The sequence below is a fragment of the Camelina sativa genome, chromosome 11 (assembly GCF_000633955.1).
Source record: "Camelina sativa cultivar DH55 chromosome 11, Cs, whole genome shotgun sequence".
Lineage (NCBI taxonomy): Eukaryota > Viridiplantae > Streptophyta > Magnoliopsida > Brassicales > Brassicaceae > Camelina > Camelina sativa.
The window spans coordinates 45,770,976-45,787,825 of record NC_025695.1 but is presented as its reverse complement, the minus strand read 5'-3'; the positions used below and the strand labels follow the sequence as shown (position 1 = coordinate 45,787,825).

Genomic DNA, 16,850 nt, shown 5'->3' with positions numbered 1-16,850 from the left:
TTGTCTCTTTCTGTTTCTGTCTCTACTACTCTCTATGTTGAAGAATGGCAGATCATGACAAGAGAAGGAAGGTGATACAGAGGAGGAGAAGGAGATCAGAAGGTAGCCATGGTGGTGAGGAAGATGCGGAGCGGCTTCAAGGGATGAGAGAGGATAAAGATGTTAGAGATCTAGTTGCTTTGTTACAAGATCTAGGCTTGTGGAGCTTTTCTTCTCACACAGCCAAAGCTGCTTAGTAGTGTTTGCTTAATTATTAAAAAAATCTAGGCTCGTGGAACTTTTCTTGTCCACACAGCTAAGGCTGTTCAGTGATTAAGAAATCCTAAAAACGCTTTTTATTTACATCTCTCTCTGAGTTATCTTTCTTGTAAAACTGCAGATCAGAATCTTTAGCTGGAAAACCTAAGTGTAGTTACTTGTTGTTGACACGTTTATTTGTCGTTGGTGTGATGTTTTTGGATGCTACTTTTGGCCTTATCCATAAGGCATAGACTTTGGTTTTTAGTTTAGAGCTTCTTTCCGTTTGATAATAATTTCTATTTTCATCAAGTCTTCATAACATTTGGTTCACCATCTGATCTTAAATCAATTCGTAGCAAAGCATATTTACAAAACCTTAGCTAGTTCTGCATAATATCAACACCTAAAACAATAAGTATAGCTAAAACACTCAAAGACAGTTTGTAAAATCTTGAAAAGCAATTAACATGGCAATCAAGAAGACAAAGACAGTTTGTAACACAACTTCTAAATAACTTTTACGCAAAATTATCCGGAAACTTGCATAATTGAAAACCATAATAAAAATGTCTCAAAGATCCAAAAAAGAGGAAGAAAGAAGAGTCACAGAAATAAGAGAAAAAAAAAAGGCTCAAACGCCAGAGTTATAAAACCATAAAGAGAGTCGATCAGAACGAAGGTCTCATCATTTGGCTCCCTTCTTGACTGCAGCCTTGGTGACCTTGGCTCCAGTTGGGTCCTTCTTGTCCACGCTCTTGATAACACCAACAGCAACGGTCTGCCTCATGTCCCTAACAGCGAAACGTCCCAATGGTGGGTACTCAGAGAAAGTCTCAACAACCATGGGCTTGGTTGGAGTCATCTTAACCATACCAGCGTCACCATTCTTCAAAAACTTGGGCTCCTTCTCAATCTCCTTACCAGAACGCCTGTCAATCTTGGTCAAGATCTCAGAGAACTTCACTGCAATGTGAGACGTGTGGCAATCGAGAACTGGGGCGTATCCGTTACCGATCTGACCAGGGTGGTTCATGATGATGACCTGGGAGGTGAAGTTAGCAGCACCCTTAGCTGGGTCATCCTTGGAGTTTGAGGCGACGTACCCTCTCTTGAGATCCTTCACAGCAACATTCTTGACATTGAATCCAACATTGTCACCGGGAAGGGCCTCTAGAAGAGACTCGTGATGCATCTCAACGGACTTAACCTCAGTGGTCAACCCTGTGGGAGCAAAGGTCACAACCATTCCAGGCTTGATCAAACCAGTCTCAACACGTCCCACTGGCACCGTTCCAATACCACCAATCTTGTAGACATCCTGAAGTGGAAGACGGAGGGGCTTGTCTGATGGCCTCTTGGGCTCGTTGATCTGGTCAAGAGCCTCAAGAAGAGTTGGTCCCTTGTACCAGTCAAGGTTGGTGGACCTCTCAATCATGTTGTCTCCCTCGAATCCAGAGATGGGCACGAATGGGATTTTGTCAGGGTTGTATCCGACCTTCTTCAGGTATGAAGACACCTCCTTGATGATTTCATCGTACCTAGCCTTGGAGTATTTGGGGGTAGTGGCATCCATCTGTAGGAAGGAAACAACAATAAAGCAGCATACTGTTAGCATTAATTCAAAAGAGAGAAAAACAATAACTAAAATATTCAACAATAACCCAATTACAATACCTTGTTACAGCAGCAAATCATCTGCTTGACACCAAGGGTGAAAGCAAGAAGAGCGTGCTCACGGGTCTGACCATCCTTGGAGATACCAGCTTCAAAACCACCAGTGGTGGAGTCAATGATGAGAACAGCACAATCAGCCTGGGAGGTACCAGTAATCATGTTCTTGATGAAATCACGATGACCAGGGGCGTCAATGACTGTGCAGTAGTACTTGGTGGTCTCGAACTTCCAAAGAGCAATATCGATGGTGATACCACGCTCACGCTCGGCCTTAAGTTTGTCCAACACCCATGCGTACTTGAAGGACCTCTTGTTCATCTCAGCGGCCTCCTTCTCGAACCTCTCGATCACACGCTTGTCAATACCACCAAGCTTGTAGATCAAGTGACCAGTTGTGGTCGATTTCCCAGAGTCGACATGGCCAATGACCACAATGTTGATGTGAAACTTTTCTTTACCCATAGCTGATCAAACACAACAAAGAGAAACGAAACATCAGAACCAAATACACAAGTCAACCACCAATAAGTCACAACATAATCATCAACTCAGTATAAACCAAAGAAAATCAAACAGATCTATTGAAATCAGAAGCAAACTCATCATCTACAGTACGACAAATCTATTGAACATCATCAACAAAAGACATCGGAATCAACTAAAACAACCAAAACGAAGAGTGAAATGGCAGATCGCTTGAATCATACGCTACAACAACATGCGAAGACGACATACCGGAGGATTCTCCATCAGAATCAAAGGAGGTAATGCAGATCTATGAATAAACAGATCCTAAACTCGACAATCAAAAGCAGTATAACCACAGCGAGACTACAGCTACAGAGACGAATCTAAAACCACAGCTTATGAGAAGAATCTAAAGCTAAACATCATATAGAGAAGATGAAGATCGTAAGCCTAAAAGATAGAGATGATTATCACCTGCAAGTAAGTATCTGAGAGAGTAGTCTTGCGGCTAAGTGAGACGGATATGAGAGCGCACCCTAAAACACGACGACTCAGGGGTACTTATAGCTACGAGCTCTCTAGGGTTTTCGCTTTCTCTTTTGTGGTTCTTGTTTTTACCAATTTGCCCTTATGCGTTCTGGGCCTTTTTTCTCTTCCTTGTTATTAACAAGTAAAATTATAATTCTCTTTTCTTTTTTCTACATTTTTCCGACTTTCAAATTTTCCAATCTAAATAATGTGATTGGTTAAGAAAATGCAATATTGGAGACTTTATTTTTTGGTCAATTTAAAAATGTAGATTTTTTTTTTTTAAAAAGAGGGGGAACGAAAATACCCTAAGCCGTCATGAGTTGGCTTTGATAAAATTATGAAATTAATAATAATAAATCACAGCTAAATCATCGGACAGGAAACTTTTTTTTTTTAATTGCATTCACATAATGGAGTTGTTGATTAAATTCCGGTTGTTAGATTTACATAAACAAAAATCGTTGAATCATAATATCCCTTTTAAATTCAATCAAATTTATAATAACTTTGTTTTTGTTACTATTACTAAAGGAGAAGTTTTAATTCTATTCAACTATTATCGGAGAATTTGTGAGAGATGATGACACTATATATATAAATTTCCTCCTAAACGTTGAATGAAACCGTACGTGTTATGTTCCAAATTTTGCATTAAAGTTTAGGCTTCAATTGGTAACCAAAATTTAGGAAAAGAACGAGAAGGAATATCACATTCCTCTCTATTCCACAATTTTTTTACCATTTGAAAGTAATATTTTTTCCCTTACATTCATCTACATTCTTCAAAAAATAAGGAACGATAGAACAAAAATGTTCCTCCCCAAAATTAATGAGGAACAAATAGAACAAAAAAAAGAACAAATATTCAAATTCGTTTTTTATTTTAAAATAAATAAAAAATATGTTTATTAATAAAATTTCAATTTTGTAATATAAAAACTTTCATATTTTCACAATGTATTGACAAAAAAAATATTTTTGATAGGAATTTTATGCTAAACTAATCTTAAGGCTCTATTTGAAAAATTTATTATATATACATTAGAATAATATTAGTATTACAATTGAAATTAAATTTATTTAATATTTAATATATTTTAAAAACATTTTTATTGTTTGGTTACCATTTACTATTTTGTTCATTCTCTGCACATTTTCCTTTCATTTCTCAAAAACTGTTTATTCCATTCCGCATTGTTCTTTTTATTCCTTTTCTTTTTGTTGTTCTAATGGTTACCAGTATGAACCTTAGTTTGCTTAATCAAAACCTTCTCTGGTAGGTAAGGCGACGACATGCATACAGCTTTTAACAAGTTGAGAATAAAGTTTTTAGTCAACAAAATAACATATTGATTCCACAATTTACCAATTAAGCACCATTAACTAGATCTGAATCTCATAACGAATTTTATTTAATACACATGTTTTTAATCCATTACTAGTCAACTCAACCACATATGAAAATTCTAAACCATTTAAGAACCGGTTTAGTTTGGTTTACTCCATTGAATTGGTAACCAAACAAACCAACTCACTCTGAAAATTAGGGCTTATATATATAGCTTGATTGACTCATCGTCACTTAATTAACCTAATTTACATCTCAATCCTAATTTAATCATAAAAAAATCTTCTAAACAATGTTGACGAAGAGGACACGTTAATGAGCAGCGATGGCGTATCTTTTGAGGTCAGAGAAGCGGTCGCACTTAAGTCATAGAAGATATCAGATCTTGTTGAAGACGATCGCACCAACAACAACAACAACGTAGTCGTCCCGCTTCCAAACGTGAAGTGTAGGATCCTGGCGATGGTGATAAAGTATTGTGAAGTGTAGGATCCTGGCGATGGTGATAGAGTAATGTGAAGATATATCAAGAACTGTAACCACAATGAATTTGTTTGATGGGGGAAACAAATTCAAGGAAGCAATTTCTCAAGAAATTCGATCTGAACTTAAAATCGGAAAAAGGTTTAGATCTCTTAGAACTCAAATTAGGGTTTTGCTAAGAACAATGAAAAACTTAAGTTATTGTATTCAATGTTCGATGTCTTACAATGATGGAGTCTCTTCTACATTTATACTTTTCTCTAGATTACAGAATATATTAGCTTTCCTTATAACTTGAACCAAAATAAGGAAAGTTGCTTCTTCTCTTCAAGTCGGCAACCGGGCGAATTGGGAAGTCGGCTCTCTATCTTCGGGGTTGGGCTTCCTTCTTCTGAACAGACCTCAAGTAAACATTCAATTGGGTTCTAAACCGAATTCCCGGTTTAGTAACCGAAATATCTTTATAGTTTAGATCGGTATGTTGGGGGTGCTAAAGCCCGCACCAACAAGAACGTTATATCATGTTTGCTAATAATTAACGCCTCATATACATATCCTGATGGTTGTATCTGGTTTGGGTTATAATCCACCCACTTCCTTATATGATCTCTAAAAAGTACTTCAAGTTGTTTGTCAATTATGTTTCACATCATATGAATCATGTGCTGGAAAATCACATTTAAACTATATCTATTTTCATTCGAAAATCTTTTTAAATTGCAGATTAGTACATTTGCATATTATTATATAAGATAAGATTTATCAAATGCCAAGTAAAATAATTATACCAGCAAATATCAAACTCCACAAGAAATTCCTCCGGGACCACCATAATTGAAAAAGAATCCGAGTGGAGTAGTCCAAAATTTGACTCTCTTACCAACTCTTAGCCCATAACATTTACTATCTAGCAACTCCTCTACAGGAAGAGTATTGATTCTACGTTTCTCATACTTAGAATTCAAAACATCAACATTTGAAAACAATGCTGCTCTCAAAGGACCGTGTGCCGGTTCCATTACCCATAGAAGGACTTAAACCAGAAGGCGAAGCCTGAGCTACACCTCCAACTCCGACCATATTTGCACCATCATCCATAAGGTGAAACAACTCTTTTGGCCAATATCCGATAAATGCATTAGGTTTATTTTGTATTATCCACCAGTTTCCTGTTTGTTGATCCTTTTGGTGTACAATGTAACATTAAGAGACAAAACAAAATTCATTTGTTAAAATAAATTCGCAATAAAATTTAAAACAAATTATAAAAACAAATAATAATGTATAATATTAGGAAAACTACCTTAGCAATAGACCACTGCAACACTTCCTTAGCCCCAGGTTTAAAGTTAAAGGGTTGGACCATGGGAACCACACTTGATACTTGAACAAATCCTGGACATGCCATATTGTAACATCCTTTTCCATATTTACCCTAACAAAATCATAATTCATATATACACATGTTCTTTGATTAAAAGATGTCACTATATATATAATATTCACATACATACCTTCCAATATCCATATGACCAAAGACGTCTGTCACTAAAAATGCTTGGATTTATCTATAACAAAAGATTTGCAATATGGAAAGACTATCCAGAATGTGAAACGAATTAAGAGAATACAAACCAATAAAATGTAAAACCTACCATCATCCCCACTGAGATGAAATTGACTTCACCATAGTATCCACTGCCTAGATACATTTGACTATATGAGGCTTGATCTTGTTCGATGTCTAGGTTATAACCATCATGCCAAGCTGTTATACCATGATATGGACCACCATGTTGCTTAACTCCAGCAATCTACCAATATATACAATAATATTACTGCTTGTAATTAATATACATATATATAGTTATTAGATCAAAGACATGAAAAGTACGAAAAAATGAATGGCTTACATGTGTTCCAGGGCTATCACCTGATAGCGGATGGAAATATTTCTCGGATAAGAGTTCAGAGTTGCTGATAAATTCTTTTGTATTTATCATTACTGGGACAGTTCTATATGGACATTTGATTTTCTCCTTATATGCTTTGGGGTTGTCAGTTTGATTATTTATTCCATATTGTATTGAAATTGATGGTTCCATCTACAAAAATATAAAAGGTTGTATAGTCAAATTAAAACAAATATTTATAAAAAGAGGTAAAATGTACGCAGGAGACGAATTTCTGAAACTATGCACCTGGATTGTATGGTTTTTGAGAAGTGGGTGATCAAGTCCTGGTTGTTTATAAATATCTATGCAATCGTATGTTACATTTCAACTTATCTACCAATGACAAGAAGAAAAAAAAAAAAGACATGAAATTAGATTTGTATTAGGACAATGTTGAATTAGGACCAAGATAGTAAAAGATGATGTTGAATCAATTAAACTTGGGACTCAAGTTCTTTTATTTTGGAAGCTAACCTTGAAAGATGTGAGAGGCAGTGTAGCTTGATCCGAACGAACCAGAGCTACTGAGAACAAAAGATATAAGAGACTCGTAATAACAAGAGCCATCCTAATTTTTGTAGACATTTGGATTAGTTTTGTTTCCTTACGAATGATGTGAACTCTGTATTTATTTATACACAACATGTAGTAGTAGTAGTAATCACCAAGATACAATTAGCACTGCATTTGATAATTTGTTCTTTTTTTAAGGAAATAAATATATTCTCATAAAGGAAATATTACAATATTTGACTGGATTTTATTACTATATATTAATGAAAATAAAGAAAAAGACCATTAAGACGCAACCGTATGATATTCTTTCACTTAAATAAGTTTGCAAAAAAAATCTGCTACCATTAATTTACAACGACATGTTTTGTAGACTTTTCAATTTTCAAAATCTTTGACGTGATTCCAACGGCAATTTTGAACATGATCATGAGTGGGTGATGAACAATTTTCCTAGTATCAATGGTATCGAAATATATATTAAGAAAACACAAAACATTCCACTAGACGGATTAAATTAATTCGATATATACAGAATGTATGCAATACGCCATAATCAAATTGCGGCATACCAGTACAAATCAATCATGGTACGCCTAACGGTTAAATCACTTAACCGCTATGCAAGAACTAAAAAAGAAAAGGGAAGCAACAACTATGCAAATGATTACAATTAACAAACAATCGTTAGCAACCTAGCGGACAGCTTTCGGTGACAGAATCAGCCTTTCGTCTTCTCTTTAGCTTGCTAAAGGAGGAGAAGCCTCTCTTGGTGGCGAGCTCGGGGGAGAAGATTCGAAATTCGGGTTTCCAGGGCAAGACTTAGCAAATTGGCAATATCGACATTTCCAACGTTCTTCTTCAGGAGTGTACTCAGAGTCTCGTTCATTTCTCCAGAACTCAATGATTTCTCTATATTTGCCCATCACCCACTCGTGATCATGCTGGAATCTAATCTCAGCTATTCTAGATTGGTCCTTCTGAAACTCGTACCTGGGGTAAAGTTTCCCACTCAGATGATCAGAGATCTATATATATTAATAATGTTAAATAAGATTGAGAACAAGTCATATTCTACTTACTTTAGTAGTAATTGATCGTTTGATATCGGAAGCATCTTAAAAGTGTTTTCATAGTACCTAACTATCTCTTCAAGTGTCTACACCCAAGTAAGAAAACAGTAAGAAACACACATCAACTTTAGCTTAGTGAAAGATATATTGTGTAAAGTCAAAGAGTAGTAGTAATACCTGAGCTTGGATACCTGCGTTAGCAATGTGATCTCTCACATCTTGGGATAAGACATAATGACGATTCAAAGAGAAGTAGTCGAAAAAGGGTCCTGTCGCGAACCCTTCTTTCACAACAGTGTCCCATAAAAGCTTATAAAGCATTAGCTGAAGCCTATCAAATATAGTTAATTTAACGACAGTTAGCATAGAACTCCCTAGTATTCAACCAAAACCGAAATGGAGAACGTCTTCTTTTAACTCTAGAAGCACTTACCTTCCATTCCTCCTCTGTGGCTCAGCTGGGAGTGTATCACGGAGTCGAGTCTTTGTATCTATCAATATTGGTCCCGTATCAGAAGACTCTTGTGCGTACGCGTTTCTAAGCTCGTCAATAATTCCCACAATCCATTGACCTCCAACAAATCCTAGGCTGATAATGATATAGACGAATTAATTGGCATAGGTACATTACCAAGAACTGGATTACACAAGAAAGCACGTGTAAGTAACTATAGAACGATCATGAGACTAAAGCAAATACCCTGAGCAAACTAGATCACAGAAAGTTACAAACTTGGATCAAATAAACATGACAACTCATGGCAATCCAACTCCGTTACTCGATTTGATGGTTTTGACCAAATAAGGATTGTTCGTGTAGGAAATTCAAATTTTAGTAAAGTTCATGTTGTTATAAGCACACTTCAAAGTTTTGTGTATGAAAACGATAAAGCAACTAAGTTTATGGGGGAATAGGCCGTTTTCCCATCCAACTCCATATGATAACTACAAAACACAATCTAGCTTGCAAAAGGTAAGAGCTTTGAGAATGTCACAACAAGAAGTGTAGAAGGAACTCACAGTAGCAATTCACGAGTTCGTCCTTCAAACAAGAATTGATTAACACCCGAGATGGAATTTAACAGCTTCAATGCCCACTTATCTTCATTAGATTCAACTCTTACTCTCACCTTTCTAACTACCTACCCCATTTCATAACAGAACAACAAGAAGATGTTGTAAGCTAGTACAAGATGAGTTAGAAACAATGAGACCAACACTAAGATCCAATCATATAGAGAGTAACTGTACCTCTTCTTCAAGCTGCAAATGACGAGCCTGGCCAGCTTTCATGGCTTTACTAACTTTTCTCCTGCCAAAACAGAGAACATTCTCCATTTGTTTCTCACACCATTCCTAAAACCAAATACAGTTCCAACATCAGTGCTTACTCCTATGATCTCGATCTCAATTGAATCGTAAAAGAAAGAAGAAGAATAATATAAACGTACTGTGCCGGTGAGATCTGTGACACCTAAAGCTTGATTTCTCCTAAATCGACGCAGATAAGAGTCTTCGATATCCGACGAACAAGCTGCGGAGAGTTTCCTCTTGGTAAAGAGAGTAATCGAACGGATGGTTGTTTTTGGGCTTCCGCCGGCGATCATCCGTGACGGAGAAGCGGAACGGGTCGCACAAGGGAGGATGGATCGGGTGGCTGCAAGAGCTGCATCCATGATAGCCATTTCTTCTTCACTGACGATCTCGATTGGGATCTCGGGGAAGTCATGGTGAGATCGAGGGCTTGAAATAGCATCTGTGGCGGATCGAGCGGGCTTAGTGGATGAGTCGGAGGTTGACTCGGTGGCTGACTCGGCCATGTTTTTTTTTTTTTAAGCGGAAGCAACGTGTGGTCTTCTTCTTCCCGTGGCCATGTAAAAACATATTCAAATTAAAAGGGTAAAAAAGTAATAATAATTGGGAGTAACAAAGCAAAAAAAAAAACTAACCATTGGGTTTGGGAATGGTGAACCAGAGAGAACCATATAATTTAAGAGTTTAACGAGCGTTGCATATCAACAATGATGAACTAGATGAAAAGGCATGTAACTGTTAAAATTTTGAAAATGTGAAATTTTATGGCACTAGAGCCGGTAATGTGAAAGAGGTATCAAAAACGTTATATGGGTAATGGATTATTATTAGTTCTTCATGTCGATTGATTGACATTTGCTAATAATAATTAACGCCTCATATACATATTTGTATTTAGTTTGGGTTACAATCATGATATGAATATATGTATGCAATTTACTTGAAATATATGATATTCTCTCATTTAAACAAGTTTGCAAAAAGAAAATTTAAAAATATGCAGCCCAAACGATGACATCGACATGTTTTGTATACGTTTCAATTTTCAAAACCTATGATAACAGTTTTCCTAAATAAATAAAACTTCTGCCACATTAGAATTAGAATTTCCCTAGTATCAATGCTATCGAAACATATAAGAATTGGGGTTTCACTGAGAACAGTAGAAGTCAAATAACTTGCAAGCAATAGGTCAAATACAAAACTGACTTGAGGATTAAGAATGACGACGCTACGTTGGTCTAACTCAATTTATGTTCTGAATTCAACATGCATGTATTATAAGAGAAACAAGAAAGTCACAAAGATAAAAGAGAAAAAAGAGAGGGGCACAAAAGCCATCAAAGTTTAGAAAAACCACTGAACCATAAGAGAGTCAATCATAAACGTAAGTCTCATCATTTAGCTCCCTTCTTGACTGCAGCCTTGGTGACCTTGGCTCCAGTTGGGTCCTTCTTGTCGACGCTCTTGATAACACCGACAGCAACAGTCTGCCTCATGTCCCTAACAGCGAAACGTCCCAATGGTGGGTACTCAGAGAAAGTCTCAACAACCATGGGCTTGGTTGGAGTCATCTTAACCATACCAGCGTCACCATTCTTCAAAAACTTGGGCTCCTTCTCAATCTCCTTACCAGAACGCCTGTCAATCTTGGTCAAGATCTCAGAGAACTTCACTGCAATGTGAGACGTGTGGCAATCGAGAACTGGGGCGTATCCGTTACCGATCTGACCAGGGTGGTTCATGATGATGACCTGGGAGGTGAAGTTAGCAGCACCCTTAGCTGGGTCATCCTTGGAGTTTGAGGCCACGTACCCTCTCTTGAGATCCTTCACAGCAACATTCTTCACATTGAATCCAACATTGTCACCGGGAAGTGCCTCTAGAAGAGACTCGTGATGCATCTCAACGGACTTAACCTCAGTGGTCAACCCTGTGGGAGCAAAGGTCACAACCATACCAGGCTTGATCAAACCAGTCTCAACACGTCCCACTGGCACCGTTCCAATACCACCAATCTTGTAGACATCCTGAAGTGGAAGACGGAGGGGCTTGTCTGATGGCCTCTTGGGCTCGTTGATCTGGTCAAGAGCCTCAAGAAGGGTTGGTCCCTTGTACCAGTCAAGGTTGGTGGACCTCTCAATCATGTTGTCTCCCTCGAATCCAGAGATGGGCACGAACGGGATTTTGTCAGGGTTGTATCCGACCTTCTTCAGGTATGAAGACACCTCCTTGATGATTTCATCGTACCTAGCCTTGGAGTATTTGGGGGTAGTAGCATCCATCTGTAGGAAGGAAACAACAATAAGGCACACTGTTAGCATAAATTCAAAAGAGGCAAGATCAATAACTAAAAACAATCAACAAGAAGCCAACTATTATACCTTGTTACAGCAGCAAATCATCTGCTTGACACCAAGGGTAAAAGCAAGAAGAGCGTGCTCACGGGTCTGACCATCCTTGGAGATACCAGCTTCAAAACCACCAGTGGTGGAGTCAATGATGAGAACAGCACAATCAGCCTGGGAGGTACCAGTAATCATGTTCTTGATGAAATCACGATGTCCAGGGGCGTCAATGACTGTGCAGTAGTACTTGGTGGTCTCGAACTTCCAAAGAGCAATATCGATGGTGATACCACGCTCACGCTCGGCCTTAAGTTTGTCCAACACCCATGCGTACTTGAAAGACCTCTTGTTCATCTCAGCGGCCTCCTTCTCGAACCTCTCGATCACACGCTTGTCAATACCACCAAGCTTGTAGATCAAGTGACCAGTTGTGGTCGATTTCCCAGAGTCGACATGGCCAATGACCACAATGTTGATGTGAAACTTTTCTTTACCCATAGCTGATCAAACACAACAAAGAGAAACGAAACATCAGAATCAACAAAAGTCACAAATACCAAAACCTCAAATGGTAAAAATTAAACAGATACAATGAAACAAGAATCTATCTCATCATATAAACTACTGTATCCAAACCCACGAGACATCAAATATAAATCCAAGGAAGATCATCGACCAAACACATCAGAAAATCGCTATAACAGTAGCCAAATCACAGTCAAACGATTAAACGAACAGTGAAACTACAGATCGCTATGACTATAAGCTAAACAACAACACGCGAAGACGATATGAAAAGTAAACGAGAGGATTCTCAATCAGAATCAAAGGAAGCAATACAGATCGATGAACAAACAGATCTTAACTCGACAATCAAAAGCAGTATAACAGCAAAGAACAAGCGATAATCACAGTGAGATTAGAGCTAAAGATATGAATCTAAACACAGCCTATGAGAAGAATCTAAACCTCAACAGCATAAACAAGACGAAGATCTGAAACCCAAAAGAGAGAGAGAGATGATTATCACCTTCAAGAAAGTATCTGGGAGATCAGTCTTGCGGCTACGAAAGTGAGAATTATGAGAACGCTCCCTAAAACTGGACGACTCAAGGTATTTATAAGCTACAAGCTCTCTAGGGTTTTCGCTTTCTCTTTGTGGTTCTTGCTTTTACGAATTTACCCTTGTGCGTTTTGGGCCTTTCTATTGTTTTTTTTTTAACCTTTCGATAAACAAGTAAAATTAAAAATTCTCTTTTCTACTTATAAGTTGTACGTTTTCTAGGAATTTCGATTTTTTTTTGTTCGATTTGAACTTGTATAAAACTTATTTTTATGTGACTTGGTTTACAAATGTAATTACTTTTGTGCAAAGTTTAAATCAAAAGGGTTTTTAGATCAAATGTAACCCCTTGTCGTCATGGGTTTGCTTTGATCAAATTAAATCATCGGACATAAAACATTTGATTAAATGCATTCACATTATGGAGTTGTTGATCAAATTCCGCTAGTTATTATTAGCTTTACATAAACAAATCTATACTAATTACTAGCAAAATGGAGTTGTTAATAATGGAGTATCAATTACGAGCAAAATTTCGTTGAATCAATACTAATTAAATATCCATTCTAAATTCTAACAAATCTATAAATTAAGTTGGTTTGTTATTTCTAAATGATGGATTTAATCTGACTCAACTATTAACGGAGAACATTAAAAGTCTTGATGTTGGTGTTTCTCGGAGAACATTAAAACTCTTGCATGCTATATAAGTAAAAATATAGGTTATATACGAGAAAATTGACTCGAGGATCAAGAACTATGCTCTAAACCAACATATGTTCTGAATCCAGCATGCATGTATTATAAATTTAACGTCTATGGATTTTTGCATTATTTTGTACATATGAACCGACCTTAATGTTACAACAAGCATAATAACAATATGCACTCCCAAGTCCCAACTTTAAAAGTAATGTCTTCTTAATCCAACAAATATGCTGAACATTTTGTAGTTTAATAACTGACCAATCACATTTGCTGATCATCTCAAGCCACAACGGGGTAGGATGCACATGTAGCAATACCTGCAGTTCAAGAAGGCATTAACAAAAGATCCAAATGTGAAGATTTGAGTATCACATATAGTAATGGTGTTATAGTATGGTTTCATGATGGTTAAAGAACTTACCACACATGTTCTTTCCCATCTCCATCTTGAAGTAACCTTTGTCACCCCAATCAGCTCCCCATGAGTTCTTTATAAGCCAATATGGTACACCGTCTTCAACTCCATAACCAACCGCCAAAACCGCGTGGTTCACATCCTATTGCCACATTCGAAAAAACGAATTGAACACTAAGCTAAGTGCCTAAGATGATCTTATTTGAAACAATTGAAGTCTATTTAGCAGTTTATAAAGAAAAAAAGTCTTACCATTGGAGTACTTCCACAGTGATCACTAGTGTAAACTCCACTCTTGTAAAGTCGGAATGAGTTCACAACCTCGAATGCTATGCTTACTGGCCGTACCAATCCAACCGCATGCTTCAGTTCATCTTCAGCACCCTGTTGTTGTTGTTGTTTCAGTGATCATTACAGATTACAGAGTGTATCTTTTCAGGCAAGTGAAATACAAAATCTATAAAAGATGCTTACCAGAGTAATGTTGACTGAATCGAGGACTTGCACACCGATGTTTTCTGCTGAAAATTCGCAGGTTCCATCTTTCCCGGTGTAAGGATAAGCTTCCTCTGTGTCGAGGCCACCGTTGGATTTGATGTATTCAAAGGCTTGAGAAGGAAGGCCACCATTGCAGCCATAGTTATTGAAAGCTCCAGCACAATCCACAAGCTGTTGCTCAGAGAGAGATATCCCTTTTCCAAATGCCTGATGGTACGCTGCCTCAAGAGCTCCAGTTGTACTGCAGTAGAAAAAGCAATCATATCACAAACAATCTTGACATCATGAAATGAAACCAAAATTTTAAAGAGGAGATATAAGTTTATGTAATCATTGGTTTTGACCTGAATGTCCAGCAAGATCCACAACCTCCCTGGTTTTTGACAGGGCTAACAATACCATCTTCTCTCCAGTCTTTCTGCAATTAACACAATTTGAGGAATCAGAACCAATAATAACAAAGGTTCTGCAGCTAAACACATACAGTATTCTTAAAGCTAAAAAACAGGAAAGAGATGATTCAGTACAGCACAAGATTGATGTCTTGCACTTACCGTTTCCGGAAGAGCTGCTTCAGTGAGTTTGTGACTGCCTTTTAAAGTGGCAGAGCAGTTCTGAGCAGCACCAAGCTTGTTCCTTTCAAATTCTTGCCAGGTCAAATCAGCAAATTCTGTGTAGATTCAAGATTCAAGAGACGAATATAAATATTTTAGATGGATCTTTTTTTTTAATCATCAAACCACTAGCAATGTCTATCTAAACACAAACACGGACCCGACAACAAGGAACAATCTTGAATGAGGATAGCTAAAATCATAAGGAAACAGAACAATAACTACGATTCTAAATATTCACGCAAACTACTTGTCTCTCATAAACTCTGCAAATACTAAGACCAATAACAATCTTGAATCACGTGAACTAAAAGAAAAAGAAAAAGAAAAAAAAGCTAAAATAATTAACTTAGAAGATTCCAAGACAGAAAAAGTTAGTTCCACGTTTCCTTACAAAGCTTTAATACATATGTCAGTTCGTTCAAGATTCCAGAAATGTTGCTTTCTAGTAATCAAAGGCTCACTACTAGAACGTAACTACAAACTCAAGAGAAGAAAGATAAAGACTTACGATTAACAGCGAGTTTGTAAGATAAGGCTTTCTTGTTAGTGGATCTAACCAAATCAAGATTCTCTTTAAAAATCGAGAATCGAAGCTTCATCTCCTCTACGTTCTGATACTTTTTCCCATACCTTCATACATAACCAGAACACACGATTATCAAAACAAGGTACTCAAAGTCAACGGCGAAGGTNCAGGGCTAACAATACCATCTTCTCTCCAGTCTTTCTGCAATTAACACAATTTGAGGAATCAGAACCAAATAAAAACAAAGGTTCTGCAGCTAAACACATACAGTATTCTTAAAGATAAAAACAAGAAAGAGATGGTTCAGTGCAGCACAAGATTTGAGGTGTTGCACTTACCGTTTCGGGAAGAGCTGCTTCAGTGAGTTTGTGGCTCCCCTTTAAAGTGGCAGAGCAGTTCTGAGCAGCACCAAGCTTGTTCCTTTCAAATTCTTGCCAGGTCAAATCAGCAAATTCTGTGTAGATTCAAGATTCAAGAGACAAATATAAATATTTTAGATGGATCTTTTNTTTTTTTTTTTTTTTGTACTTTTATTATCTATCTCAACGCTAATGTCTGCTTCTTCAGTGTTTAAGCTTCAGAGATTGTGAGTGAGAGAGAATAAGANTTTTTTTTTAATCATCAAACCACTAGCAATGTCTATCTAAACACAAACACGGACCCGACAACAAGGAACAATCTTGAATGAGGATAGCTAAAATCATAAGGAAACAGAACAATAACTACGATTCTAAATATTCACGCAAACTACTTGTCTCTCATAAACTCTGCAAATACTAAGACCAATAACAATCTTGAATCACGTGAACTAAAAGAAAAAGAAAAAGAAAAAAAAGCTAAAATAATTAACTTAGAAGATTCCAAGACAGAAAAAGTTAGTTCCACGTTTCCTTACAAAGCTTTAATACATATGTCAGTTCGTTCAAGATTCCAGAAATGTTGCTTTCTAGTAATCAAAGGCTCACTACTAGAACGTAACTACAAACTCAAGAGAAGAAAGATAAAGACTTACGATTAACAGCGAGTTTGTAAGATAAGGCTTTCTTGTTAGTGGATCTAACCAAATCAAGATTCTC

General features: G+C 37.1%; 5 protein-coding genes and 1 pseudogene across 6 annotated transcripts; 1 reads left to right on the top strand and 5 right to left on the bottom strand.

Moving 5' to 3' along the window:
- LOC109127542 lies at positions 7-533 on the top strand. The gene has a single exon (XM_019232484.1). It carries the CDS (start codon positions 45-47, stop codon positions 234-236), a length of 192 nt encoding a protein of 63 aa, XP_019088029.1. The 5' UTR covers positions 7-44; the 3' UTR covers positions 237-533.
- LOC104726628 (elongation factor 1-alpha 1) lies at positions 757-2,957 on the bottom strand. Its single transcript, XM_010445534.2, has 3 exons — positions 2,857-2,957; positions 1,915-2,378; positions 757-1,813 (listed from the first exon to the last, which is right to left on the bottom strand). Exons 2-3 carry the CDS (start codon positions 2,374-2,376, stop codon positions 926-928), a joined length of 1,350 nt encoding a protein of 449 aa, XP_010443836.1. The 5' UTR covers positions 2,377-2,378; positions 2,857-2,957; the 3' UTR covers positions 757-925.
- On the bottom strand, positions 5,542-7,284 carry LOC104726629 (annotated as a pseudogene).
- Positions 7,719-10,153, bottom strand: LOC104726630 (exonuclease V, chloroplastic-like). Of its 2 annotated transcripts, XM_010445535.1 has the most exons (7): positions 9,737-10,153; positions 9,537-9,641; positions 9,306-9,427; positions 8,719-8,874; positions 8,463-8,616; positions 8,295-8,371; positions 7,719-8,205 (listed from the first exon to the last, which is right to left on the bottom strand). In XM_010445535.1, exons 1-7 carry the CDS (start codon positions 10,103-10,105, stop codon positions 7,953-7,955), a joined length of 1,236 nt encoding a protein of 411 aa, XP_010443837.1. In that variant the 5' UTR covers positions 10,106-10,153; the 3' UTR covers positions 7,719-7,952. The 2 variants fall into 2 exon arrangements, with proteins under 2 accessions (XP_010443837.1, XP_010443838.1); XM_010445536.1 differs by lacking the exons at positions 7,719-8,205; positions 8,295-8,371; positions 8,463-8,616 and having other exon boundaries at positions 8,834-8,922.
- Positions 10,816-12,997, bottom strand: LOC104726631 (elongation factor 1-alpha 1). Its single transcript, XM_010445537.2, has 3 exons — positions 12,978-12,997; positions 11,984-12,447; positions 10,816-11,884 (listed from the first exon to the last, which is right to left on the bottom strand). The coding sequence occupies exons 2-3, from the start codon at positions 12,443-12,445 to the stop codon at positions 10,997-10,999; spliced, it is 1,350 nt and encodes a 449-aa protein (XP_010443839.1). The 5' UTR covers positions 12,446-12,447; positions 12,978-12,997; the 3' UTR covers positions 10,816-10,996.
- On the bottom strand, positions 13,769-16,850 carry LOC104726627 (thiol protease aleurain; the record flags this gene model as incomplete). Its single annotated transcript, XM_010445532.1, is given in 7 exon segments — positions 13,769-14,035; positions 14,140-14,275; positions 14,386-14,517; positions 14,608-14,872; positions 14,976-15,049; positions 16,113-16,228; positions 16,787-16,850. Coding segments are annotated over 7 exon segments (825 nt in total), but the record flags the coding sequence as incomplete, so codon positions are not given.